Genomic DNA, 25993 nt, shown 5'->3' on the forward strand with positions numbered 1-25993 from the left:
GTTTAAAGGTTGCCACTCTTCTGGTACTGATGCTGACAGCTTGGGGCATGCCCTTGTGAGCAAGTGGCTCCATCGGTCAGCTGAAGACCTCCTGATGGGTACCAGGGGCGGCTCTGAAACCCAGTGGGTATCCCATGTTTATACTGTGTCCCAGGGCCAGAGCCTGTGCTGCTGTTCGCCAATCGCATCGACATCCGGCAGGTGCTGCCACACCGCTCTGAGTACACACTGCTGCTTAACAACCTGGAGAATGCTATTGCCCTTGATTTCCACCACCGCCGAGAGCTTGTCTTCTGGTCAGACGTCACCTTGGACCGGATCCTCCGTGCCAACCTCAACGGCAGCAATGTGGAGGAGGTTGTGTCTACTGGGCTGGAGAGCCCAGGTAGGGAACGAGGCCCCATGGAGAGGGGCAGAGCCATGCCACATGTGCAGCAACGGTGGGAGGAATAGGCCGGTGGTTTACAAACCTTAGGCAGCAGGACATCTTTTTCTTCCAGGAAATCTTAGTTGGAGCTCTAATATAGAAAACATTTGTTAATATATATCAATTTTATAGGTTCAAATATAACATTTGCTCATGATTGAGCTCAATCAGTGAGAATAATGAGACCACGTTGGTGGTTGTGATCATGGGAATCAGATTTATGGATGACAGAGTTTTCCATCAGCCTTTGCATCCAGTTTATTTCTGAGTTTTGTTTCGATTGCTTAGTATTAAGAATATTCTGATTGACCTGGATAAGTATATCAAAATGTTTTATAGATTGTAAAAAAAACAGGCCAGGCACGGTGGCTCATGCCTGTAATCCCAGCACTTTGAGAGGCCGAGGTGGGCAGATCACCTGTGGTTGGGAGTTCGAGACCAGCCTGACCAACATGGAGAAACCCCATCTCTACTAAAAATACAAAAGTTAGCTGGGCGTGGTGGCGCATGCCTGTAATCCCAGCTACTTGGGAGGCTGAGGCAGGAGAATTGCTTGAACTCAGGAAGTGGAGGTTGCAATGAGCTGAGATCACGCCATTGCACTTCAGCCTAGGCAAAACTCCGTCTCAAAAAAAAAAAAAAAAAAAATAGTTCAGGCGTGGTGGCTCACGCCTGTAATCCCAGCACTTTGGGAGGCTGAAGCGGGTGGATCACCTGAGGTCAGGAGTTTGAGACCATCCTGGCCAACATGGCAAAACCCCATCTCTATTAAAAATTCAAAAATTAGGCAGGCATGGTGGCACATGCCTGTAATCCCAGCTACTTGGGAGGCTGAGGAAGGAGAAACTCTTGAACCCAGGAGGTGGAGGTTGCAGTGAGTCAAGATTGCACCACTGCACTCCAGCCTGCGCAATGGGAGTGAGACTCCATCTCAAAACAAACAAACAAAAAACCACAGAAACAGCTCACTTGGCAATCTCAGGCTATTTTACAAACAGGTGAAGTGGTCAAATTCTAATCTGGTATCAAGCACATTGGACTCAAATGCTTAGGGAACTTCTGAAATGCCTCTGCAAAACCCTAGATGACAATTCAGAAACCCTTGGGTCAGTGCAGTGGGGGACCCTGGGAATGTGTCACGGAGACAGAATTCAGAAAGTGAGGTATGGTTGGCTGTGAGGAGGAAGTGCATGCCCTTGGACAGTTACTTGACTTTTTTGTGCCTCAATTTCCTCATCCTCATGGAAATTACAGTATCTATCTCACAGAGTTGTGACGCTTAAATGAATTCATGTATCTAAAGTGATGACAATAGTGCCTGGCCCAAGAAATTGCTTCCTGTAAGAGTTTGCTTTTATTACTATCAGACAGGGGAGACTGGGTTGACTCCTTGACATTTTTGGCTGCTGCTTCTCACCAGGGGGCCTGGCTGTGGATTGGGTCCATGACAAACTCTACTGGACCGACTCAGGCACCTCGAGGATTGAGGTGGCCAATCTGGACGGGGCCCACCGGAAGGTGCTGCTGTGGCAGAACCTGGAGAAGCCCCGGGCCATTGCCTTGCATCCCATGGAGGGGTAAGTTGTATCTCAGGCTCCCGAACTTTCTTGCAACCTCTCAGGACAGCTCACAGGCCACCTGGACTAGACATTCTGGGGGTACATCCTCAAAGTGTGGTGTAGCTGGGTGCGGTGGCTCACGCCTGTAACCCCAGCACTTTGGCAGGCCAAGGCGGGCAGATCACCTGAGGTCAGTAGTTCAAGACCAGCCTGGCCAACATGGTGAAACCCCGTCTCTGCAAAATACAAAAATTAGCCAGGCATGGTGGCGGGTGCTTGTAATCCCAGCTACTAGGGAGGCTGAGGCAGGAGAGTTGTTTGAACCCAGGAGGCACAGGTTACAGTGAGCTGAGATTGCGCCAGTGCACTCCAGCCTGGGAGACAGAGCGAGACTCTGTCTCAAAAAAAAAAAAAAGTGTGATGTTAATAACATGGGCTCTGTCCCCCACACACTTGAGTCTAGGTCCTGGCTCTGTAGTAACTGGCTGTGTGGCCTTGGGCCAGTTAATCTCTGTCTGCCTTGTTTACTCATTTCTAAATTGGTGACTAAAAAAAAATACCTCCGTCATAGTTGTGTGAAGATTAAATGAGGTGATGCATTTTAAATTGCATATAACACACATTAGATAAGTTGTAGGTGTTTAGTATTTTTATTATTAGCTCATAAGGTTGACCTAATTAATACAAATTAATAGTTATTAGTAATTCGTAAGAATTGTAATTCATTATTATAGCCTAAAAATTAATAGAGGTGCCGGGCACGGTGGCTCACACCTATAATTCCAGCACTTTTGGAGACCAAGGAAGGAGGATCACTTGAGTCCAGGAGTTCAAGATCAGCCTGGGCAACATAGTGTGGCCTCATCTCTACAAAAATTTTTTCTAAATTAGCCTGCCGTAGTGGCGCATGCCTGTAGTCCCAGCTACTTGGGAGGCTGAGGTGCAAGGATGGCTTGAGACTGGGAGGTCAAGGTTGCAGGGAACCGTGATTGCAACAGTGCACTCCAGCCTGGGTGACAGAGTAAGACCCTGTCTCAAAAAAAAAGTTAAATAAATAAAATTGAGAAATCTGGTCAGGTTCAGTGGCTCACGCCTGTGATCTCAGCACTTCGGGACGCTGAGGTGGGCAGATTGCTTGAACCCAGGAGTTCAAGACCAGCTTGGGCAACATGGCAAAACCCCATCTCTATAAAAAGTACAAAAATTAACTGGACTTATTGGTGCATGCCTGTAGTCCCAACTACACAGGAGGCTGAGGTAGGAGGATCACCTGAGCCCTGGAGTTCGAGGCTGCAGTGAGCCATGATCATGGCACTGCACTCCTGGATGACAGAGTGAGACTCTATCTCAAAAAAAAATTAAATTTAAAATTCAGAAATCTGAATTAAAGAAAAACTCCTAAAATGAAGTTCTCATCTCTGGCTTTTAAAAATTCTATGCAATCAATGGAGGAAGTATCTTATAAGGTCCTGCAGTATGTGTCAACTGTTTTAGAAACTGTGTGTGTGTGTGTGTGTCTGTGTGTGTGTGTGTGTCTGTGTGTGTGTGTGTGTAAAATACAAAAGGAGCTGGGCGTGGTGACTCAAGCTCGTAACCCCAGCACTTTGGGAGGCCAAGGCAGGTGGATCACTTGAGGTCAGGAGTTTGAGACCACCCTGGCCAACATGGTGAAACACCATCTCTACTAAAAATACAAAAATTAGCTGGGCATGGTGGCGGGTGCCTGTAATCCCAGCTACTCGGGAGGCTGAGGCAGGAGAATCACTTGAGTCCAGGAGATGGAGGTTGCAGTGAGCTGAAATTGTGCCACTGCATTCCAGCCTGGGCAACAGAGTGAGACTCTGTCTCAAAAATAAAAGAAAATAAAATACAAAAGGCAGTGGAAGAGATTGTGACAAAGAAGAAAGTGCCTGTCCTAATATTACATTATATTGTCAATTCTATGAGACTTTTGTCTGTTTTGTTCACTGCTAGATTTCCAGTGCCTAAGATAGTATGTCCTGCCTGTTGCCAGTATGAAAAAAAGATTATTAAATGAAAAAATGCCCTGTCTAAAGACATTTAAACTCAAACACTTAAAAAGCATTCTGAGGCTGGGCATGGTGACTCATGCCTGTAATCCCAGTACTTTGAAAGGCTGAAGCAGAAGGATTGCTTGAGCTTAGGAGTTTGAGACCAGCCTGGGTAACATAGCAAGACCTCATCTCTACTACAAAAAAAAAAAAAATTAGTTAGGTGTAGTGGTACTAGCTACTCAGAAGGCTGAGGTGGGAGGCCTTCTGAGCCCAGGAGATTGAAGCCGCAGTGAGCTGTAGTGTCACCTGCCCTCCACCCTGGGTGACAGAATGAGACCCCGTCTAAAAAAAATTCATTCTGTGGACCAAACATTGGAGTCCCCTGAGTTAAATGGATAAAAGCCCCCTACCTGATTATTCTCCCGGTTACCTACCTGTTTTCTGCTGCCCACTTCCCAATTTACTTTTCTCTTCCTAGTACCATTTACTGGACAGACTGGGGCAACACCCCCCGTATTGAGGCCTCCAGCATGGATGGCTCTGGACGCCGCATCATCGCTGATACCCATCTCTTCTGGCCCAATGGCCTCACCATCGACTATGCCGGGCGCCGTATGTACTGGGTAGATGCTAAGCACCATGTCATTGAGAGGGCCAATCTGGATGGGAGTCACCGTAAGGCTGTCATTAGCCAGGGTGAGCCCCTTCCTTCACTCTCCTTCATCTCTTGTCCTCCTGTCCCCATCCCTGCCCCCCAGGAGCCTTGGCAGAGGTTTTGTGTAGTTGCCAGGCCTGGGCCCAGGGGCCATGGCAGACCATGTCCAGACTGAGGTCTTCCTGGACTTTCCCCAGGCCTCCCGCATCCCTTCGCCATCACAGTGTTTGAAGACAGCCTGTACTGGACAGACTGGCACACCAAGAGCATCAATAGCGCTAACAAATTTACGGGGAAGAACCAGGAAATCATTCGCAACAAACTCCACTTCCCTATGGACATCCACACCTTGCACCCCCAGCGTCAACCTTCAGGTAAAAAACTGCCCACCGGGTGAGCCAAAGTAGCCTCATGGTTGAGGTGGCCTCCGGTGTCTCTGAGAACCCTCCTTCCCCTTGGAGTTGCCATTTCTTCTGATGGGGAAATCCAGCGGGGCACTGACATGGGCTAATTCCTCCCTCTGCTGGACATTCGGGGCAGTACAACAAGATTCAGGAAAAGACTCATTAGGCTTCACCGTTCCCATCTAATTTAGGCAGACATTTACAGGGCATCTCCTCTGTGCGGGGTACTCACTGTGCTAGCAGCGGGGGCAGATGTAAAAAATATAAGACATAGTTTCTCCCTTCAGGGAATTATCACCCTACCTAAACCCCTATTCCCTAGTCTTGGGGTCACTTTTGCAGACCTTTGCTGATCCTCTTGCCCTGGGCTCTTTGAGCAGGGAAAAACCGCTGTGGGGACAACAACGGAGGCTGCACGCACCTGTGTCTGCCCAGTGGCCAGAACTACACCTGTGCCTGCCCCACTGGCTTCCGCAAGATCAGCAGCCACACCTGTGCCCAGAGTAAGTGTGTCTGCAACACCAGCCTCCATGGAGGCTGTTGTGAGGATGGGGAGAAGGAACAAGGGATAGGAGGTGGAAGGATTGCCTGTCGTGGGAAAAACCACATTCCTCAGGGAGCCCTGGAGAGGAAGAACTTAAGAGGCTGAGGGATCTTCTATCAAAGCTGAGGACTGAGGACCCAGCACTAGTTGCTGAAGGCTCAGCAACACCACCCGGTCGAGTGTGAACACCTGCAATGAGGCTCATGTATCATTTTACCAGGCAGAATGCCTTCTCTATAGGCAGCAAGAGCCTCACCCTGTTGAAGACTTTCTTTCAGCCCTTAAACCAGGAAGCCAAAATTAGAATCTCTGATGATGTTCTGTGTAAGCAGGTCCTGGATAAATATGTGTCAAACAAGTGGAAGATCATGGGATTCCCTGGTCTGTCCCTGAACTCTGCTACTTTGGCTTCCTTTGGGCTCCTGAGGAGTTATTGTTTTGAGAGGGTAGCCCTGGAAAGCCCAGCACACGATGACTTTTTCTAACAGTCCAGAGAGGAGCGGTCCGGGCATATGGCATGACCAGCAGGGGGCCTGGGGTGATTCCTCACATATCAGCAGCTGTTCTTGTTTACTGCTGCGTACCCCACTGACCCTCTGAAATCTGGGTAAAATAAAATTCTCCTGGGACCTGGGTCCTTTCTAGAGAGTGTAGTTAGGGAAAACATTCAGAAGTTTCATTCATACACATATTAACTAAGAAACTAATTTCATACTCTGAGTTTTCCCCTTGCATTCTTTTTTTTTTTTTTTTTTTTGAGACAGAGTTTTGCTCTTGTTGCCCAGGCTGGAGTGCAATGGCACAATCTCGGCTCACCGCAACCTCCACTTCCCAGGTTCAAGCTATTCTCCTGCCTTAGCCTCCTGAGTAGCTGGGATTACAAGCATGTGCCACCACACCTGGCTAATTTTGTATTTTTAGTAGAGACAGGGTTTCTCCATGTTGGTCTGGCTGGTCTTGAACTCCCAACCTCAGGTGATCCACCCGCCTCAGCCTCCCAAAGTGCTGGGATTACAGGCATGAGCCACTGTGCCTGGCATTTTTTTTTTTGTCCGCCTCCCAGGTTCAAGTGCCTCAGCCTCCTGAGTAGCGGGGATTACAAGCATGCACTACCACACCCAGCTAATTTTTGTATTTTTAGTAGAGATGGGGTTTCACCATGTTGGTCAGGCTGGTCTTGAACTCCTGACCTCGTGACCTGCCTCCCAAAGTGTTGGGATTATAGGCATAAGCCACCGCCCCTGGCCTTTTTTTTTTTTTTTTTTTTTTTTTTTTTGCGACAGGGCCTTGCTCTGTCACCTAGGCTGGAGTGCAGTGGTGTAAACAGTGCTCACTGCAGCTTCGACTTCCTGGACTTAAGCAAGCCTCCTGCCCCAGCCCTCTAAGTAGCTGGGACTACAGGCATATACTCTCACACCTGGCGAATTCTGTGGGGTTTTTTGTTTGTTTGTTTGTTTTGTTTGTTTTTGAGACAGAGTCTCTCTCTGTCACCCAGGCTGGAGTGTGGCTGCATGATCTCGGCTCATTGTAACCTCCATCTCCCCAGTTCAAGCGATTCTTCTGCCTCAGGCTCCCAAGTAGCTGAGATTACAGGCACCTGCCACCATGCCTGGCTAATTTTTGTATTTTTAGTAGAGATGGGATTTCACTATGTTGGCCAGGCTGGTCTCAAACTCCTGACCTCGTGATCTGTCCACCTCAGCCTCCCAAAGTGCTGGGATTACAGGCGTGAGCCACCGTGCCCAGTGAATTTTGTATTTTTAGTAGAGACAGGGTTCCACTATGTTGCTCAGGCTGGTCTCAAACTCCTGAGCCCAAGCAATGACCCCAGCTCAGCCCCTCAAAGTGCTTGGATTACAGGCGTGAGCCACCATGCCCGGCCCTTTCCTCTTGCATTCTTTCGTGCCTAGCACTTCCCCTGTTATCTTAGTGAGATGCAAGAAGTAAAGCCCCCTGTCCCCTGCCAGCTTCCCCTTAAGGATTTCCCAGCCCTAGGAAGAAGACATTTGGCAACATTAGTCAGGAAGTGCCTTTCTGGATAGAAAAGTCTACTGAGAAAGTATTCAGACTGACCAGAGGAAAGGCAGAGGATGGAGAAGAGCTGGCTAGAAGTAAACTACGTAGAGGAGTGGCCAGAGCTCTTTCTCTGGAGTCAGACCTGAGTCCCAGCTCTGGTGCTTTGTAGCCATGGGATCCTGGGCAAGTTTCTTGATCTCTGTTAGCCTCAGGGTTGCTCGTCTAGAAAATGGGAAAAAGAATAACACACGACAGAGGCTTGGTGTGAGACCAAAAAAGCGCCAAGCACAGTGCCTGGCAAGGAAAGTGCTCAGCTTAAGCTACTGGCTTAAAGTTGTGAAGAGGAGAGCAAGAGGAAGGGATCCAGGTGACAGAGTGGAGGGGCAGGAGCCCCGACACAGTCATGAACATCAGAGAAGTAGGGGTCAGGGGTTGGCAGTGGGCAAGCCAGGGCCCCAGAAGAGGTGGAGAAAAGTAAGAAGAGAGAAAAGTTGAGATGAAGCCGACAGATGCTTAAACAACATGCACTTCTGGGACCTTGGTAGAGTCTGTTTCCATTTAATTTAGAAGTCTGATTCTGCTAGCATGGCAGTGCTTAAAAGGAGCCTGAGGTATAAAGCATAGGGGGCAAAGGGCACCAGATCCCAGGAAGTGTGATTGAACCAGATGTCACGCAGGTGAGCGTCTGTGTCTGTCACTGTTCTTGGATTTAGAGCATTAAAAGAAGACCCCTTTCGGCCTTTGATCAGGTCTTGACAAGTTCCTGCTTTTTGCCCGAAGGATGGACATCCGTCGAATCAGCTTTGACACAGAGGACCTGTCTGATGATGTCATCCCACTGGCTGATGTGCGCAGTGCTGTGGCCCTTGACTGGGACTCCCGGGATGACCACGTGTACTGGACAGATGTCAGCACTGATACCATCAGCAGGGCCAAGTGGGATGGAACAGGACAGGAGGTAGGGCCCAGCGTGGGGAGATTGAAGGGTGGAATCTGCCCTCTCCAGGGAAGGGCTTCCCATACCTTTGCCAACCTTGAGAACTCGTGGAGTTTGGGCTCCAGAACTAGAGTGGAAGTACAGTTGGTGATACAGCTTTGCTTCCTGCCCAGGTGGTAGTGGATACCAGTTTGGAGAGCCCAGCTGGCCTGGCCATTGATTGGGTCACCAACAAACTGTACTGGACAGATGCAGGTATGCACAGGGGAGCTGTGGCCTGCCTGGCTCCCTGGGATTCCTCTTGTTTAATAAAACCCTGGCCTCCGATAGAAGGAGCCCAGTGACCCTCCTGGACCACTTCTGTCTTCACTTGAAGTCCTTGATAGGTCAGAAGCGGGAGGGCTGCTGCAGAGCCGAAGTGAGAAGCTCCCACATGAGAAGCTCACATTGTGGCAGCTGCTTCTGCTGTGTAGCTGATGCTGGGGAGTGTTTTAAGGCATTTCAGATCATGAACCTATGCCTTGTTTTCTTTCCATCACTTTCTGGGTAAATCAGGCTTTTTTTTTTTTTTTGAGGCGGAGTCTTGCTCTGTCGCCAGGCTGGAGTGCAGTGGTGCAATCTCGGCTCACTGCAAGCTCTGCCTCCTGGGTTCACGCCATTTTCTCCTGCCTCAGCCTCCCGAGTAGCTGGGACTACAGGCGTGCACCACCATGCCCGGCTAAGTTTTTGTATTTTAGTAGAGACGGGGTTTCACCATGTTGGCCAGGATGGTCTTGATCTCCTGACCTGGTGATCCACCCGCCTTAGCCTCACAAAGTGCTGGGATTACAGGTGTGAGCCACTGCACCTGGCCAAATCAGGCATTTTTAATTAGCCAGGTGGGTTTGGGAGGCAAGGGGATACCCTGAACAAGTGCTACTCAGAGTGTGGTTGCTGGACCACGGAGGCTGATGACAACTTTGCCTCCTCTGCGTGGCAGCATCAGCATCATCTGGGAAGTTGTTGGACATGCAGATTCTTGGGCCCCACCCTAGACTTACTGAATCAGGGCTGGGCATGGTGGCTCACATCTATAATCCTAGCGCTTTGGGGGACCGAGGCAAGATCTGTTGAGCTTAGGAGTTCAAAATCAGCCTGAGAAATGTAACAAGACCCCCACACACATCCCCAATTTTTTTTTTTTAATTAGCCTGGTGTAATGGCACATGCCTGTAGTCCCAGCTACTTGGGAGGCTGAAGTGGGAGGATTGCTTGAACCTGGGAGTTCAAGGCTGCAATGAGCCATGATCACACCACTGCATGCCAATCTAGGCAACGGAGCAAGACCCTGCCTCCAAAAAACAAAAGACAAGACTTACTGAATCAGAATCTTTGGGGGTTAGTGAGCATGAAATGGACTAGAATTTTTTTTTCTTTTTTAAATTTTGAGACGGAGTCTCACTCTGCTGCCCAGGCTGGAGTGCAGCGGCGCAATCTCAGCTCACTGCAACCTCCACCTCCCTGGGTTCAAAGGATTCTTCTGCCTCAGCCTCCCGAGTAGCTGGAATTACAGGCGTGCACCAGCACACCCAGCTAATTTTTTTTTTTTTTTTTTGAGATGGAGTCTCACTCTGTCCCCCAGGCTGGAGTGCAGTGGCACGATCTTGGCTCGCTGCAAGCTCTGCCTCCCAGGTTCACACCATTCTCCTGCCTCAGCCCCCCGAGTAGCTGGGACTATAGGCGCCCACCACGATGCCCAGCTAATTTTTTGTATTTTTTAGTAGAGATGGGGTTTCACCATGTTAGCCAGGATGGTCTCGATCTCCTGACCTCGTGATCCACCCGCCTCGGCCTCCCAAAGTGCTGGGATTACAGGTGTGAGCCACTGTGCCCGGCCAATTTTTGTATTTTTAGTAGAGACGGGGTTTTACCATGTTGGTCAGGCTGGTATTGAACTCCTGACCTCGTGATCCACCTGCCTCGGCCTCTCAAAGTGCTGGGATTACAGGCGTGAGCCACCACGCCTGGCCGAATATTTTTATTTTAAAAAAAAATCTTTGGGTGTTAAGTTCAGAAATCTGTGTTTTAACAAGCTCTCCTGATTCTTATGCACACTAAAGTTTGAGACTCATCACCTTAGATTATAGTTGCCTATGTTTGGGAAGTGTTGCTCTTTCAAGAAATCCAACTGATCACATCCTTGAATTTCTTCTTACAGTTCAAGTCACTAAATTTCCATTGTGCATCTGTCATAAAATATCTTTTGAGCCCCTACTCTGTGCTTTGCTGGCACATACCAGGCTCTTGTGTTGGCCATGGAAGGTAAGAGGGTGAATGAACAAGACTAGAATTAATCTCTGTATCCCTTCTTGGTAGGTACAGACCGGATTGAAGTAGCCAACACAGATGGCAGCATGAGAACAGTACTCATCTGGGAGAACCTTGATCGTCCTCGGGACATCGTGGTGGAACCCATGGGCGGGTGAGTGGCTGCCCCTTCGGAATGAGCTCCATCCACCCCTCCCAAGATCTGAGCTCCAGAGAGGAGTCTAAAGATTAGGAAGAGTGACCAGATCTTATGGATATGGCCAAGGAAGCAAGAGCAGCTGTAGAAACCAGAGGCTGGTTGCCGAGACCAGCTCTGTTGGGGAGACCCTAACCCAGTGGCGCTAGAGGAATTAAAGACACACACACACAGAACTATAGAGGTGTGAAGTGGGAAATCAGGGGTCTCACAGCCTTCAGAGCTGAGAGCCCCCAACAGAGATTTACCCACATATTTATTAACAGCAAGCCAGTCATTAGCATTGTTTCTATAGATATTAACTAAAAGTATCTGTTATGGGAAACGGAGGGGTGGGCCAAATTAAAGAAATAGATTGGGCTAGTTAAATGCAGCAGGAGCATGTCCTTAAGGCACAGATAGCTCGTGCTATTGTTTGTGGCGTAAGAATGCCTTTAAGCGGTTTTCCGCCCTGGGCAAGCCAGGTGTTCCTTGTCCTCATTCCGGTAAACCCGCAACCTTCCAGCGTGGTGTTATGGCCATCATGAACATGTCACAGTGCTGCAGAGATTTTGCTTATGGCCAGTTTTGGGGGCCAGTTTATGGCCAGATTTTGGGGGGCTTGTTCCCAACAGCTGGTGAACAACTTTGTATTTTCTGTGGACAAGGAAACTTTTCAATTCTTTCTTTCCTTATCTTTTTTTATTGTTGGTTTACTTATAAAAGTAACTCATTGTTAAAAAAATTTAAATCTGTAGAAAGTAAAAATTCCCTGCGATCTCACTCTCCAGCAATAAGTTAACAGTTTAGGATATTTTTTTTCCAGGTTTTCTTCTAAATGTATGTAAACATTTGTTGTTGGTGATGGTTTTGGTTTTACAAAAATAGCATACTTTTTGTGGCTTTTTTTCTGCTTGCCCTTATATCTTGTGTATCTTTCCACTTGAGTGTATAGATCTACCTTGTTTTTGTTGTTGTTGTTTGTTTGTTTTGAGACAGGTCTTGCTCTGTGGCCCAGGATGGAGTGCAGTGGTGCAAATCATGGCTCACTGCAGCCTCAACCTCCTGGGCTCAAGCAATCCTCCTGCCTCAGCCTCCCAAGTAGCTGGGACTGCAGGCACAGACCACAATGCCTAGCTAATTTTTACAGTTTTTTTTGTAGAGATGGGGTCTTGCTATGTTGTCTAGGCTGGTGTCAAACTTCTGGGCTAAAGCAATCGTCCTGCTTCAGCCTCCCAAAGTGTTGGGATTACAGGTGTGAGCCACTGCACCTGGCCTATGTTGTTCTTACTGGTTTTATAGAGTTCTGTTAACTTATTTAACCCATCTAGTCAAGAAACATTTCTCTTTTTGTTTTTTTTTTTTTTTTTTGAAACAGTCTCACTCATTGCCCAGGCTGGAGTGCAGTGGCCCAGTCATGGCTCACTGCAGCCTTGACCTCCTGGATTCAAATGATCCTCCTATCTCAGCCTCTCAAGTAGCTGGGACCACAGATGTGCACCACCATATCTGGCCCTTTGTTTTTTTTTGTTTTTTTTTTTGGTAGAGATGGGATCCTACTATGTTGCCCAGGCTGGTCTCAAACTTCTGGGCTCAAGTGATACTCTCAACTCAGCCTCCCAAAGTGCTGAGATTATAGGCATGAACCATGGTGCCTGGCCAAGGAAATGTTTCTTATTCATTTTCACCCCTCCTCTTTCTTTATTCTCGTGTACACTTTATTTGAGGAGTTTTGCTTAAGCTGTGCACTCTGCTTTTATTAAGACTCTGTACCTTTTGATAGTGATAGAAGACAGGGCATTCAGAGATAGCGCTGAGCCCAGGGCTGGGCTGGACACTGAAGCAGGAGGCTGAGGCAGCTGCTTCAGGCAGAAACCCTGAAATCCTAGGTACTCTGAGTCCCTGCTGGATGTTAACTAGCTTGTAAGACCTCCCTTGCCTTGCCTTTGCCCAGGTACATGTATTGGACTGACTGGGGTGCGAGCCCCAAGATTGAACGAGCTGGCATGGATGCCTCGGGCCGCCAAGTCATTATCTCTTCTAATCTGACCTGGCCTAATGGGTTAGCTATTGATTACGGGTCCCAGCGGCTATACTGGGCTGATGCTGGCATGAAGACAATTGAATTTGCTGGACTAGATGGCAGTAAGAGGAAGGTAAGGGTGGCACTAAAACATCTTCCCACAGCCTTGACAGCCTCCAGGACAGTACTTTTCGGCTGGCAGCTGATCGGAGATAAGGGGATCTGGAGGTTATGGGACCAGCATGGGGCATGTGCTGTTTCTCTGAGGCTGTGGGTGCTGTCCCGAGCTTGGGGGCAGGGGTGGGAAAGGGCTGCTGGTTGATGATGAAAAGAAACTAGGGACTTGTGTGGATTGTGAGCTGGGGGTGTAAATGCACAGACTTTCCTGTTAACCAGCACAACTAATGCTTGTTAAATTACCAGTTGCACTGTGGGCCCGTGATTGATCTCTTTTTGTTTTTGTTTTGGTATAATTTCAAACTTACAGAAAAGTTGCAAGAACAGGTAAAAAGAATAAATAAAATTTTGCCACATTTGCTTTATCATTCTGTTTCTGTACACACTCACTATTATTTTTTGGAACTGTCTGAAATTAGAGTGGAGACAGCCTGCCCTTGACTCCAAACTATTCCTGTGCACATTTCCTAAAAGCAAGGATGTTGTCTTACATCACCACAGTACAGTGATCAAAATCAGGAAATTTAACATTGATCCAATATTACTGTCTTTTTTTTTTTTTTTTGGTTTTTTAGAGGCAGGGTCATGCTGTGTCACCCAGGCTGGAGTGCAGTGGCACAATACTGGGTCACTGCACCCTCGACCTCCTAGGATCCTGAGTAGCTGAGACTACAGGCATGAGCCATAACACCTGGCTAGTTTTCTTTTTTTTTTTTTTTTTGGTAGAGACTTCCTGTATTACCCAGCTAGTCTCAAACTCCTGGCGTCAAACGATCGTTCTGCCTCAGCCTCCCAAAGTGTTGGGATTACAGGCGTGAGCCACCATGCCCAGCCCAATATTACTGTCTAATAGTCCTTGCTCAATTTCACTACCAATTGCCTCAGTGATGTCCTTTATAGCTCCTCCCACCCCACTTTTTTTCTTTGTTAATCTAGGATCCAGTCAGGATCACCCATTGTGTTTAGTAATTACGTCTTTTAATTTTAATTAATTTATTTATTTTTAGACACTCACTCTGTGGCCCAGGCAGGGGTGCAGTGCCACAAACATGGCCCACTGTAACTGCGACCTCCTGGGCCCAAGGGATCCTCCCGCGTAGCTGGGACCATAGGCACCTACTACTGCACTCTAGCTACTCAGGAGCCTACGGGTTTGAGGCCACTCGGCTGATTTTTTAATTTTTTTGTAGAGATGGGGGTCTCACTTTGTTGTCTAGGCTAGTCTTGAACTCCTAGGCTCAAGCAGTCCTCCTGCCTTGACCTCCCAAAGTGTTGGGTTTATAGGCATGAGCCACCACACATAGCTTTTTTTTTTTTTTTTTTCGAGACTGCAGTCTTGGTGTGTTGCCCATGCTGACCTAGGCTCAGGTGATCCTCCCATCTGAGGCTCCTGAGTAACTGGAGCTGTGCACCACTGGGCCCAGCTAATCTAGTCTCTTTACTCTCTAATCTGGAACATTTCCTCAGCTTTTCTGTAACTTTCTTGACATTTGCATTTTTTGTTTGTTTGTTTTGTTTTGAGACAAGAGTCTCGCTCTATCGCCCAGACTGGAGTGCAATGGCGCAATCTCAGCTCACTGCAACCTCTGCCTCCCGGGTTCAAGCAATTCTCCTGCCTCAGCCTCCCAAGTAGCTGGGATTATAGGCACCTGCTACCACGCCCAGCTAATTTTTGTATTTTTAGTAGAGACAGGGTTTCGCCATGTTGGCCAGACTAGTCTCGAACTCCTGACCTCAGGTGATCTGCCCACCTGGACCTCCCAAAGTGGACATTTGCATTTTTAAAGAGTAAAGGCCAGTTATTTTTTATAACATCTCTCAACTTGGATTTATCTAATGTTTCCTTGTGATTGGATTCAGAGTGTGCATTTGCAGCAGGAATGCTACACTAAGTGAAGTCATGTCCTTGAGTTCTCAGTGTGGCTCATCAGTAGACACAGGTGTTGTCCTGTTCCATTATTGTGATACTTACTGCCATTGTATGGTTAAGGTAGTGTCCACTGTAAAGTTGCTATTTTTTAATTTTGTACTTAATAAGTAATTTGTGCAGAGATACTTTGAGATGATGTGAGTAATAGATGACTTCCAACATCTTCCAATAAAACCATCACACGACCCTTAGAGCCAGGCACGATCAAGTCACAGATTGATAGAGCAAGGCTCAGAGAGATTTTATAAGTAGCTCTTACTGGAGGTCACACAGTAGGTGTTAGTGGGAGAGCTGCTTTCTGAGTCCACAGTGAGCTCTTTGCTACTGCTCTGTACTGTCAGACTTTGTTGAAGATGACACAGTGTTGGGGCCCTGGCAGGTGCTGATCGGAAGCCAGCTCCCCCACCCATTTGGGCTGACCCTCTATGGAGAGCGCATCTATTGGACTGACTGGCAGACCAAGAGTATACAGAGCGCTGACCGGCTGACAGGGCTGGACCGGGAGACTCTGCAGGAGAACCTGGAGAACCTAATGGATATCCATGTCTTCCACCGCCGCCGGCCCCCAGGTGAGCAGCCCTTGGCTCGCATTGGCTTCTCCGTGGCCCTCCTATGCCCTAGCTCTCCCCATTGAACATCCCCTCCTCTCTACCCAGTGTCTACACCATGTGCTATGGAGAATGGCGGCTGTAGCCACCTGTGTCTTAGGTCCCCAAATCCAAGCGGATTCAGCTGTACCTGCCCCACAGGCATCAACCTGCTGTCTGATGGCAAGACCTGCTCACCAGGTGAGTGAAAGCATCACAGATCTAGAAGCAGCCTCTCTGGGAGGGGGCAATGGCTCTCTTCCTTCCTTGCAGATGGGCTCCAATGTGGTCTGAGAAACCATGAGTCCTGCTGCTTCTAGAGGCCCAGGGGAGAGACTCACAGCTTTTAGAAAAGGGGAGGGGCCTGGGGAGAGCCCCTGGAGAGCAAGTAGAAAGGACTGGAGGCAGGGTCCAGCTAGTTCTTATGATGTCTTCATGCATATTAGATAAAGATGCTCCTTTCTCAAGATACTTTCCTCTCATCTCTTAGTACATTGTCATAATATACTGATTTTGTTGGAATAAGACACTTCTGGCTGGGCACAGTGGCTCATGCCTGTAATCCCAGCACTTTGGGAGGCCAAGGCAGGCAAATCACTAGAGGTCAGGAGTTCAAGACCAACCTGGCCAACATGGTGAAACCTTGTCTCTACTGAAAATACAAAAATTAGCCAGGCATGGTGGCACGTAATTCCAGCTACTTGGGAGGCTAAGGCAGAAGAATCGCTTGAACCTGGGAGGCGGAGGTTGCAGTGAGTAGAGATCACACCACTGCACTCCAGCCTGGGTGACAGAGTGAGACTCTGTCTCGAAAAAAAAAAAAAAAAGACACTTCTAACTGCCCAAAATTGGTATAATAAAAACAGAAATGTATGATATCTACAATGTCACAGTACCCTCTGCCTTAGATGTGCCACTTTTGTGAGTGCACAACCTATGTGACAACCTTATTGGAGGATCCCAGAAGCAGTACCTGGCTACCCAGATGTTGGAAGTCAAGGTTTCTCCCCTAGGAGATGCTGCAGGGTAGGCTGCATTTGAACTCTAACCTCCCTGGGAATTTGAGTGAGAAAGGAGCTGTGAACTGTGCCTCTCAGGTTGTGAGTAAAGCCCTCTGGGGTCCCTTTATTCCCTTTCTTTTTTTCTCTTTCTTAATCTTCATGGTAGAAGGGTCCTTCAAAGAGAGCCACTTTCATAATATTAATAAAGAGGCATTATTTATGAATATGTGTGAGACCTAATGGTAAGTGCTTTATGTACATGATCTTTTAACCCTTACAGCCACCCTATTATTGTCCCCATTTTATAGATAAGAAAACTGAGGCTTAATAATTTAGGCTGAGAGTGGTGGCTCATGCCTGTAATCCCAGCACTTTGGGAGGCTGAGGTGGGCAGATGCTTGAGCCCAGGAGTTTCAGACCAGCCTGGGCAATATTACGAAACCGCATCTCTACAAAAAAATACAAAAATTAGCTGGGCATGGTGGCGTGTGCCTGTAGTCCCAGCTACTCAGGGGGCTGAGGTGGAAGGATCGCTGGAGCTCAGGAGGTCAAGGCTGCAGTAAGCCATGATCATGCCAGTGCACTCCAGCCTGGGCGACACAGCAAGACCCTGTCTGAAAAAATAATAATAATTTAAATAACTTACCTAGAATAACATAGCTAGAAGCTAGAAGGGACAGGGCATGAGTTTCAGTTTGCCTGATTCCAAATCCATTTAATGACTGTGCTCGAGTGATCCTCTTCTCTCCTCTCCACCTGGCAGGCATGAACAGTTTCCTCATCTTCGCCAGGAGGATAGACATTCGCATGGTCTCCCTGGACATCCCTTATTTTGCTGATGTGGTGGTACCAATCAACATTACCATGAAGAACACCATTGCCATTGGAGTAGACCCCCAGGAAGGTCTGTGTGGCCGTCCCTTCCCACCTGGCCTTCTGTCCCTGCCCTTCAGCAATTACTGTCCTTCCTCTCCCACCACCTTTGTCTCCTGCCAAGAGCCAGGGTGTTTGTTCCCTATTCCCTCGGGCATAGCCCCTGTCCCTGTCTCTCTAGCACTTTCTCTTTGGTTCTGAGAGCATGGTTTGGGGCCCTCTTCTCTCCTTCTCTGCCAAGAGCTATCCTGCTATGATATTTCTGCGTTTTCCTTGATTTCCTCTGCTAGAGGCTCCAGAGCTCTGTGACATACTCTGGTGTTTCAAGACACGAATCAGCTGTGTGTGTCCCATTGTAGGGGGTGAGGGTCTGGGTTGAGCCAAGCTTTCCCTCTCCAGGAAAGGTGTACTGGTCTGACAGCACACTGCACAGGATCAGCCGTGCCAATCTGGATGGCTCACAGCACGAGAACATCATCACCACAGGTGGGCCTTCCTCCCAGCCCAGGGACCACCTGTCTGGCAACAGGGCTGGGGAAATAGCCCATCTGTTTTAAAATAGGAGCCAGTGTGCTCTTTTGACTTCCCACAGGGCTACAGACCACAGACGGGCTCGCGGTGGATGCCATTGGCCGAAAAGTGTACTGGACAGACACGGGAACAAACCGGATTGAAGTGGGCAACCTGGACGGGTCCATGCGGAAAGTGTTGGTGTGGCAGAACCTTGACAGTCCCCGGGCCATCGTACTGTACCATGAGATGGGGTGAGAGCTGGCTGTATCGCACTGGGTAGTGTGGGGGGCCAGCTCAGCTGGGGTTATGATGGGGTAAAGGTGGGTAGCGGAGAGCAAGCTTGCATCACAGGAACAAGGTGGTCTCCCTGGGGCTCTTCCACTCTCTTGTGACTTCTCGCAGGGTGACAGTACAGTGTAGAAGTTAAAAGCATGAGCCTTGGAATCAGAATACCAGGATTGAAATGTTTTCATCATGTATTAGCTATATCACTTGGGTCCGGTATTTAACCTCTCTAATTCTCAGCTTCCTTACCTATCTATTAAATGGAGGTGGTAGTGAAAATACATACCTTATGGCCCTTATGAAGATTGAGATAATGCACATGAAGTATTTTGCAAAGTATTTTGTCAAGCAAAAATTTTGCCTGACATATTGTAAGTACTCAAGTGTATCTGACATACTGTTAAGTATTCATGGTATGTGGTAGCTGCTGGAATAACTAGCTAATATAGCTAATATTCTTCCTCACTCAGGTTTATGTACTGGACAGACTGGGGGGAGAATGCCAAGTTAGAGCGGTCTGGAATGGATGGCTCAGACCGCGCGGTGCTCATCAACAATAACCTAGGATGGCCCAATGGACTGACTGTGGACAAGGCCAGCTCCCAACTGCTATGGGCCGATGCCCACACCGAGGTGAGAGCCGTGCCCCTGTTGCTTCCCAGGAGCCTGGGAAGATGGGAAAGGCCTGCCTAGGATCTCCATGGAGAGTTCCCAATCTGCTGATCACCACCCCCCACCCTCTCCTTCCTCTGCAGCGAATTGAGGCTGCTGACCTGAATGGTGCCAATCGGCATACATTGGTGTCACCGGTACAGCACCCATATGGCCTCACCCTGCTCGACTCCTATATCTACTGGACTGATTGGCAGACACGGAGCATCCACCGTGCTGACAAGGGTACTGGCAGCAATGTCATCCTCGTGAGGTCCAACCTGCCAGGTCTCATGGACATCCAGGCTGTGGACCGGGCACAGCCACTAGGTGAGAGTCAGAGGGCTGGGGCTGTGAGTCAGAGCCTCTGACTTTCTGGGGCCATCTCAACATCAGAGATATATCCAGAGCACAGAGCTCCTTTACAGCCAGAAAGATGGTGACCTGTTTAAGCTCCCTTCCAGATTGGGCTGTGTTCTCTCTGGATATGGCTGGTACTACAGCTGTCACCTTCAAAGGACTCCTGGAGATCCTCCTGCAGACCCTCCTTCTACCTCACCCCGCCAGGCACTGAAGCCTGTCACTTAGAACAGCAAAGAGTCAGCCACAAGCAACTGGGACCTTTGTAAGATTCAGATGATGTTCCAGGCTAGGTGTGAATACTTGTGCTTCTCATCACCAGGTTTTAACAAGTGCGGCTCGAGAAATGGCGGCTGCTCCCACCTCTGCTTGCCTCGGCCTTCTGGCTTCTCCTGTGCCTGCCCCACTGGCATCCAGCTGAAGGGAGATGGGAAGACCTGTGATCCGTCTCCTGAGACCTACCTGCTCTTCTCCAGCCGTGGCTCCATCCGGCGTATCTCACTGGACACCAGTGACCACACTGATGTGCACGTCCCTGTTCCTGAGCTCAACAATGTCATCTCCCTGGACTATGACAGCGTGGATGGAAAGGTCTATTACACAGATGTGTTCCTGGATGTTATCAGGTATGAGCAACACTGAAACCTCCAGAGGACACAGATTTGCTTCTGGTCGCCCATGGGTGAGGTTATGTTCTGACCGCTAAATGGACGAGTGATTCGGCACTTTGGATAGTGAGTTTTAATCCTGACTTGTTCACTTTGTAGTGTTGTCACTTGGAGCAGAGTTTCAAACTTTCGTTTGTTTAGAGATTATATGGAAGCCTAGTATGTAAAACAAACAACAACAACAAAAAAAACCAGGTAAAGTCAGGGGACCTGGAGCCTTTCACATCTACCATTGTGCCCTGAGGGAGCTCCAAGAATCCCCTAGGACTTACTGATGAGTAGGCCATATAACCAGTATCTGCATTGCAGTAAAGGAGCCCCCAGCCAAATGCCAAGCCTTATGGTGGTTTACAAAGCTGTTGTTTTTTATTTTTTTGTTGTTTTATTTTTATTCTTTAAATTTGTGGCCCTAACACAGCTTAGGAATATGATGTCCTGCCACCAGTAAGAGTGGTTTACCACGGCAGAGATTCTCATATGGAGGAACAGGGAACATTCCCCTTTGCTCTCCCCAAGGGATGTATTAGAATCTCAAGCTGGGGACAGGTAGGCATATGCAGTTTAGGGAAGTCCCCTACGTGACAGTGACATGCTCCCCATTCTGAGGTAGAGTTCCCTCCTGCCCATAGGGCCTCTGCAAAAGTGCACAGTTAGGGTCTGGCGTGGTAGCTCGCACCTATAATCCCAGCACTTTGGGCCAAGGCGGGAAGATTGCTTGAGCCCAGGAGTTCAAGACCAGCCTAGGCAACATAATGAAACTTCATATCTACTTGTATTTAAAATTGTTTTTAACTTTTAAAAAATGCACAGGTAGGTTTTGACAAATCTGCATTTCTTATCCTCACCACCTAGCAATCCTTGTCTCTTCCCAAAGACATGTGGGGAATGATAAACTTGTCTTCTAGCAAGACATCCCCTGGCAACCGCCACTATTTCCAGTTAGCAGGAAATACTGTGTCCTCCTAAGAACTGGTTCATTCATTCTGCAATTATTTTATTGAGCATCTATCATGCTGGGTGCTGAGGAATGTACTCATAGATACCTGGTCTCTATCCCTGTGGAGCTTACAGTTCAGTGGGGTCCAGTTATGGGAACATGGGTTTAAGGAGGTCTATTCTATTCTGGGTCAATCTGGTTGCTCATCCAACACCGGGCTCTCCCCAAGGCGAGCAGACTTGAACGGCAGCAACATGGAGACAGTGATCGGGCGAGGGCTGAAGACTACTGACGGGCTGGCAGTGGACTGGGTGGCCAGGAACCTGTACTGGACAGACACAGGTCGAAATACCATTGAGGCGTCCAGGCTGGATGGTTCCTGCCGCAAAGTGTTGATCAACAATAGCCTGGATGAGCCCCGGGCCATTGCTGTTTTCCCCAGGAAGGGGTAAGTTTATGGCCAGCAGAAGACAGATCCAGGGAAGAAGGGCTGGGTGGAAAGATGGTGTTAGTGGATCCTCTGTGTTCTCTCAACCTCTGGGTGCTGTCTTCCCATGCCTTGATGATGATGGCACTGTTGTGTCTCAGGTACCTCTTCTGGACAGACTGGGGCCACATTGCCAAGATCGAACGGGCAAACTTGGATGGTTCTGAGCGGAAGGTCCTCATCAACACAGACCTGGGTTGGCCCAATGGCCTTACTCTGGACTATGATACCCGCAGGTGGGAGTCTTGCATCAAACAGCCTCCTGGAAATCGGGTGGGCAGAAGAGAGAATGGTTGAGATTAATGTTGGAAAAATGAAAAGATAGAAAGCTTCTTGGTATGTGGGGAAGAGGAAGCATTGAGAAGGATGAGGGAATGTATTCTTAGAGCAGCGATTGCTAAATCCAGCCCTTAACACTTATGTGGGTTTTGTTTGGCTGGTTTACATGTTCCTAATTTGAGTGCCTTTGGCAGAGCATGTCTTCTGGCTGGACCACAGGTCTCACACCCCTACTCATTTAAGGGCTGATTCTTATATTTGTTATAATATAACAAATCCTGATCCCTTCAGGCTCTGGAACTTTATTGTTGTTGAGACAGCATCTTGCTCTGTTGCCCAGGCTGGAGTGCAGTGGCACAGTCACAGCTCTCTGCAGCCTGAACCTCCTTGGCTCAAGCCATCTTCTCACCTCAGCCTCTCAAGTAGCAGGGACTATAGGCACATGCCACCATGCCCAGCTAATTTCTAAATTTTGTGTAGAGACAGCATCTCGCTATGTTGCCCAGGCTGGTCTCGAACTCCTGGACTCAAGCAATCCTACTGCCTTGGCTTCCCAAAGTGCTGGGATTTCAGGCGTGAGCCACCACGCCCGACCCAGGCTCCGGAATGTACAACTCCTTGTCTAGATAAGAAATGCTAAGGGCAGGGGGAAGGGGCTCTGAAGCAGTCTGTGCCCCCTTCTGATCCAAAAGAAGGGGAAGGGAATCCAAGACTTCTGGAAAGGTGGTAGAATGCCTTCTTCTTTTAACCTCAGCGAGGTCCATGTAGACTGAGCTCACTTCCTTTTTTCCCTTTTTTTTTTTTTTTTTTTTTTTTTTTTGGAGACAGAGTCTCACTCTTTTGCCCACGCTGGAGTGCAGTCGCACGATCTCAGCTCACTGCAACCTCTGCCTCCTGGGTTTAAGCCATTCTCGTGCCACAGCCTCCCAAGTAGCTAGGATTACAGGCACGTGTCACCACACCTGGCTAATTTTTGTATTTTAGCAGAGATGGGGTTTCACCATGTTGTCCAGGCTGACCTCGAACTCCTGACCTCAAATGATCCCCCGCCTCGGCCTCCCAAAGTGCTAAGATTACAAGCGTGAGCCACCATGCCCGGCCTACTGAGCTCTCTTCTTAAAGACCATTTGTAAGAAATTGGGCTTTGATTCTTGGGTAGGAGTCAAAGGGCAATCAAATTCCTGAAGATGAGGCTGGGTGGTGGTTCCTCTGAGGTCACTAGACTTTCTACACCTCCCCAGAGCAGCCCTGACCTCCCCACTCATGAACCACCAGCTCCCCTCTTCAGCTTTGGGACTCACAGTGACCCCTCATCAAGGGTGCTTCTTGAGTTCTCATAGCATCTGCCAGTCAGCTCAGGAGGGGACAAATAGGTTCTTAGCGGGAAGAGCTGGGCTCCCTGGCAAGCGTTTGGAGCAGCCACTCTTTTCATTTTATTCGCAGGATCTACTGGGTGGATGCGCATCTGGACCGGATCGAGAGTGCTGACCTCAATGGGAAACTGCGGCAGGTCTTGGTCAGCCATGTGTCCCACCCCTTTGCCCTCACACAGGTACTGGCTCAGGAGAGAGGTAACTAAACCTCTTTGACTGGGATGTTTCTTTGGGGTTCTAAGTCAGCAATCTCAGCTATAGTTGCTACTGAACAGACGTGCTATTGAAGCTCATTTTAGGGATTTTTCCTGTGCCCTGAAGCCTTGGTAGGTTGGCAGGGCCACCGAGTGCCCTGCTACTCTTATCCCGCCATTTCCATGTTCTAGCATTCAAAGGAGTGGCTCTCAAAGAGTGGTATACAGAATCTGATGTGGTGCTTGTTAAAATGCAGGTTCCTAGGCCCTGACTATAGAGATTATAGAGAAGCTGCTTCATGAGGGCTGGGCACAGTAAAATACATTTTGACAAGTTCCCCAGTTAATCCTAATGCTGCGGTCCCAGCATCTGGGCATAGGGAGCTCACTTAGTGGCAACAGGGTGGAGTGGCTAAAAGCCAGAGTTTTGAGGCATCTAGCCAGTTTGTAAGTATTTAATGAGTACCATCAATTGGCCAGGTACCTGGGTTCAAGTTCTATCTGTATAGAACTGTGTAACTTTGAACTGGAGTGACTGAACCTCTCAGCTTCAGTTATCTATAAAACAAATCAGCCTAATAATAGTATCCTCCTGAAATAGACACAAAGCATTAGCATAGTACCTGGCACACAGTAAGCACCACATGCATGTTATCGCTACCCATTTTAATTATTATTAGCTGTCAATTTTGAGTTCTAACACAAAAAATAATTTGGGCAAGGAAAAGAAGATCTACCACGCCTGAGGCCAAAACAGGAATTCTCAATCATTTCAAAATCTTGGCCAGGTGTAGTGGCTTATGCCTGTAATCCCAGCATCTGGCTGAGGCCAGAGTATCACTTGAGCCCAGGAGTTTGAGACCAGACTGGGCAACATGTCGAGACCCTATCTCTATAAAATTTTTTGTTAAATTAGCCAGGTGTGGTGGTACACACCTGTGGTCTCAGCTACTCAGGAGGCTGAGGCAGGAGGATCGCTTGAGCCCAGGAGGTGGAGCTGCAGTGAGCTACATTTGTACCACTGTGCTCCAACTTGGGCAACAGAGCAAGACGCTATCTCAGATAGGAGAGAGAGAGAGAGAGAGAGACAGAAAGGAAAGAAGAAAGGAAAGAAAAGAAAGAGAAATAAATTTGACCCTTTTTTGCCAAATATTATCAACTCTGTCTGTATTCTGTATTATGTCCTACTAGCCAAAAAGCGTTTTTTTTTGTTGTTTTTTTTGTTGTTGTTGCTATTGTTGTTGTTGTTTTTAAGATGGAGTCTTGCTGTGTTGCCCAGGCTGGAGTGCGGTGGTGTGATCTCAGCTCACTGCAACCTCCGCTTCCTAGATTCAAGCAATTCTCTTGCCTCAGCCTCCCGCCTCAGCCTCCCAAGTAGCTGGGATTACAGGCATGCGCCACCACACCTGGCGAATTTTTTTTTTTGAGATGGAGTCTCGCTCTGTCACCCAGGCTGGAGTGCAGTGGTGCGATCTTGGCTCACTGCAACCCCCACCTCCTGGGTTCAAGTGATTCTCCTGCCTCAGCCTCCCGAGTAGCTGGGATTACAGGTGCCTGCCACCACACCCGGCTAATTTTTGTATTTTTAGTAGAGACGGGGTTTCACCATGTTGGTCAGGCTGGTTTCGAACTCCTGACCTCGTGATTGCCCGCCTCGGCCTCCCAAAGTGCTGGGATTACAGGCATGAGCCACCGCACCTGGCCTAGCCAAAAAGATTTTATCTGGTTTTACTTAATGATAGTCTTTTTTTTCATATTCTAAATGTAAAACTACAGGGTAATACTGCATATACCCTGGGATGGGGGTGAGAACACCTTCGTTGCCCCTCCCTCCCCTTGGTTGAGAATTGCACCATCATTGCATTAGAAGAAAGCTGGCTACAGAAGTAAAGAGAGGATTTGGGGCGGTGCTCTGAGCAAAGGGCCCAGAGGAACAGGAATCTATAAGAACCTTCAAATTTCCTCCTATTTGCTAGAGAGGGAGTCATTCAATCAACTAAATGGGGACTGAGTGTTAGGTCCTAGAAATTCAGAGATGAATAGAACACATTCTTGTCCTTGAAGAACTAAACTGGTAGGATGGACAGACCAGTAAACAAATTGCTTGAGTGTAAAAATGCACTTGGGCAAGTGACTACAAGGTGCAGAACCGTATAGAGGAGAGAATGGTGAAGTCCATATGGATTTGGGGAGATTTCCTTGACAATGTCATGTCTGGCGATGCACGGAAACGAGGAAGAGATGAAGAGGGCATTTCAGCAGAGGCAGTGGCACATGGTGAGGCACAGAAGCTGTACAGGAAGGAGTCTGCTTGCTGAATAATATTTACTGTTTTTGGGCTTCCCCTGTTGAGTAGCAAGACAGGTGGATCTACTGGACAGACTGGCAGACCAAGTCAATCCAGCGTGTTGACAAATACTCAGGCCGGAACAAGGAGACAGTGCTGGCAAATGTGGAAGGACTCATGGATATCATCGTGGTTTCCCCTCAGCGGCAGACAGGTGGGCTCCCGGGTACTGAGCCTGCTTCCTTAACATCTGTGGGATTGATTGGTCAACCCAAGGACTGTTAGGGACCAAGACAGTTAGGGCCACAAGAGAGCTTCTTGGTTCACAT

At 48.3% G+C, this 25993-nt stretch overlaps 1 protein-coding gene across 3 annotated transcripts in view; it reads left to right on the top strand.

Moving 5' to 3' along the window:
• The window catches only part of LRP4 (LDL receptor related protein 4), a 61617-nt gene that overhangs the window by 22396 nt on the left and 13228 nt on the right, over positions 1-25993 (top strand). For all 3 annotated transcript variants that reach the window (XR_002916749.3, XM_024255407.3, XM_024255408.3), the window contains 21 exons: positions 155-385; positions 1848-2004; positions 4480-4697; positions 4854-5030; positions 5441-5563; positions 8370-8578; positions 8731-8812; positions 10913-11018; positions 12994-13195; positions 15549-15738; positions 15826-15957; positions 17521-17661; positions 18030-18116; positions 18223-18394; positions 18899-19061; positions 19184-19409; positions 19762-20065; positions 21274-21492; positions 21633-21767; positions 23254-23362; positions 25734-25878. Coding sequence is in view for 2 of the 3 variants with exons in the window: in XM_024255407.3 (XP_024111175.2) it covers positions 155-385; positions 1848-2004; positions 4480-4697; positions 4854-5030; positions 5441-5563; positions 8370-8578; positions 8731-8812; positions 10913-11018; positions 12994-13195; positions 15549-15738; positions 15826-15957; positions 17521-17661; positions 18030-18116; positions 18223-18394; positions 18899-19061; positions 19184-19409; positions 19762-20065; positions 21274-21492; positions 21633-21767; positions 23254-23362; positions 25734-25878 (3528 nt within the window). In the remaining variant the exon portion in view is untranslated. The remainder of the gene's footprint in view (positions 1-154; positions 386-1847; positions 2005-4479; positions 4698-4853; positions 5031-5440; positions 5564-8369; positions 8579-8730; positions 8813-10912; positions 11019-12993; positions 13196-15548; positions 15739-15825; positions 15958-17520; positions 17662-18029; positions 18117-18222; positions 18395-18898; positions 19062-19183; positions 19410-19761; positions 20066-21273; positions 21493-21632; positions 21768-23253; positions 23363-25733; positions 25879-25993) is intronic.

Source organism: Pongo abelii, chromosome 9 (genome assembly GCF_028885655.2).
Source record: "Pongo abelii isolate AG06213 chromosome 9, NHGRI_mPonAbe1-v2.0_pri, whole genome shotgun sequence".
Classification (NCBI taxonomy): Eukaryota; Metazoa; Chordata; class Mammalia; order Primates; family Hominidae; genus Pongo; species Pongo abelii.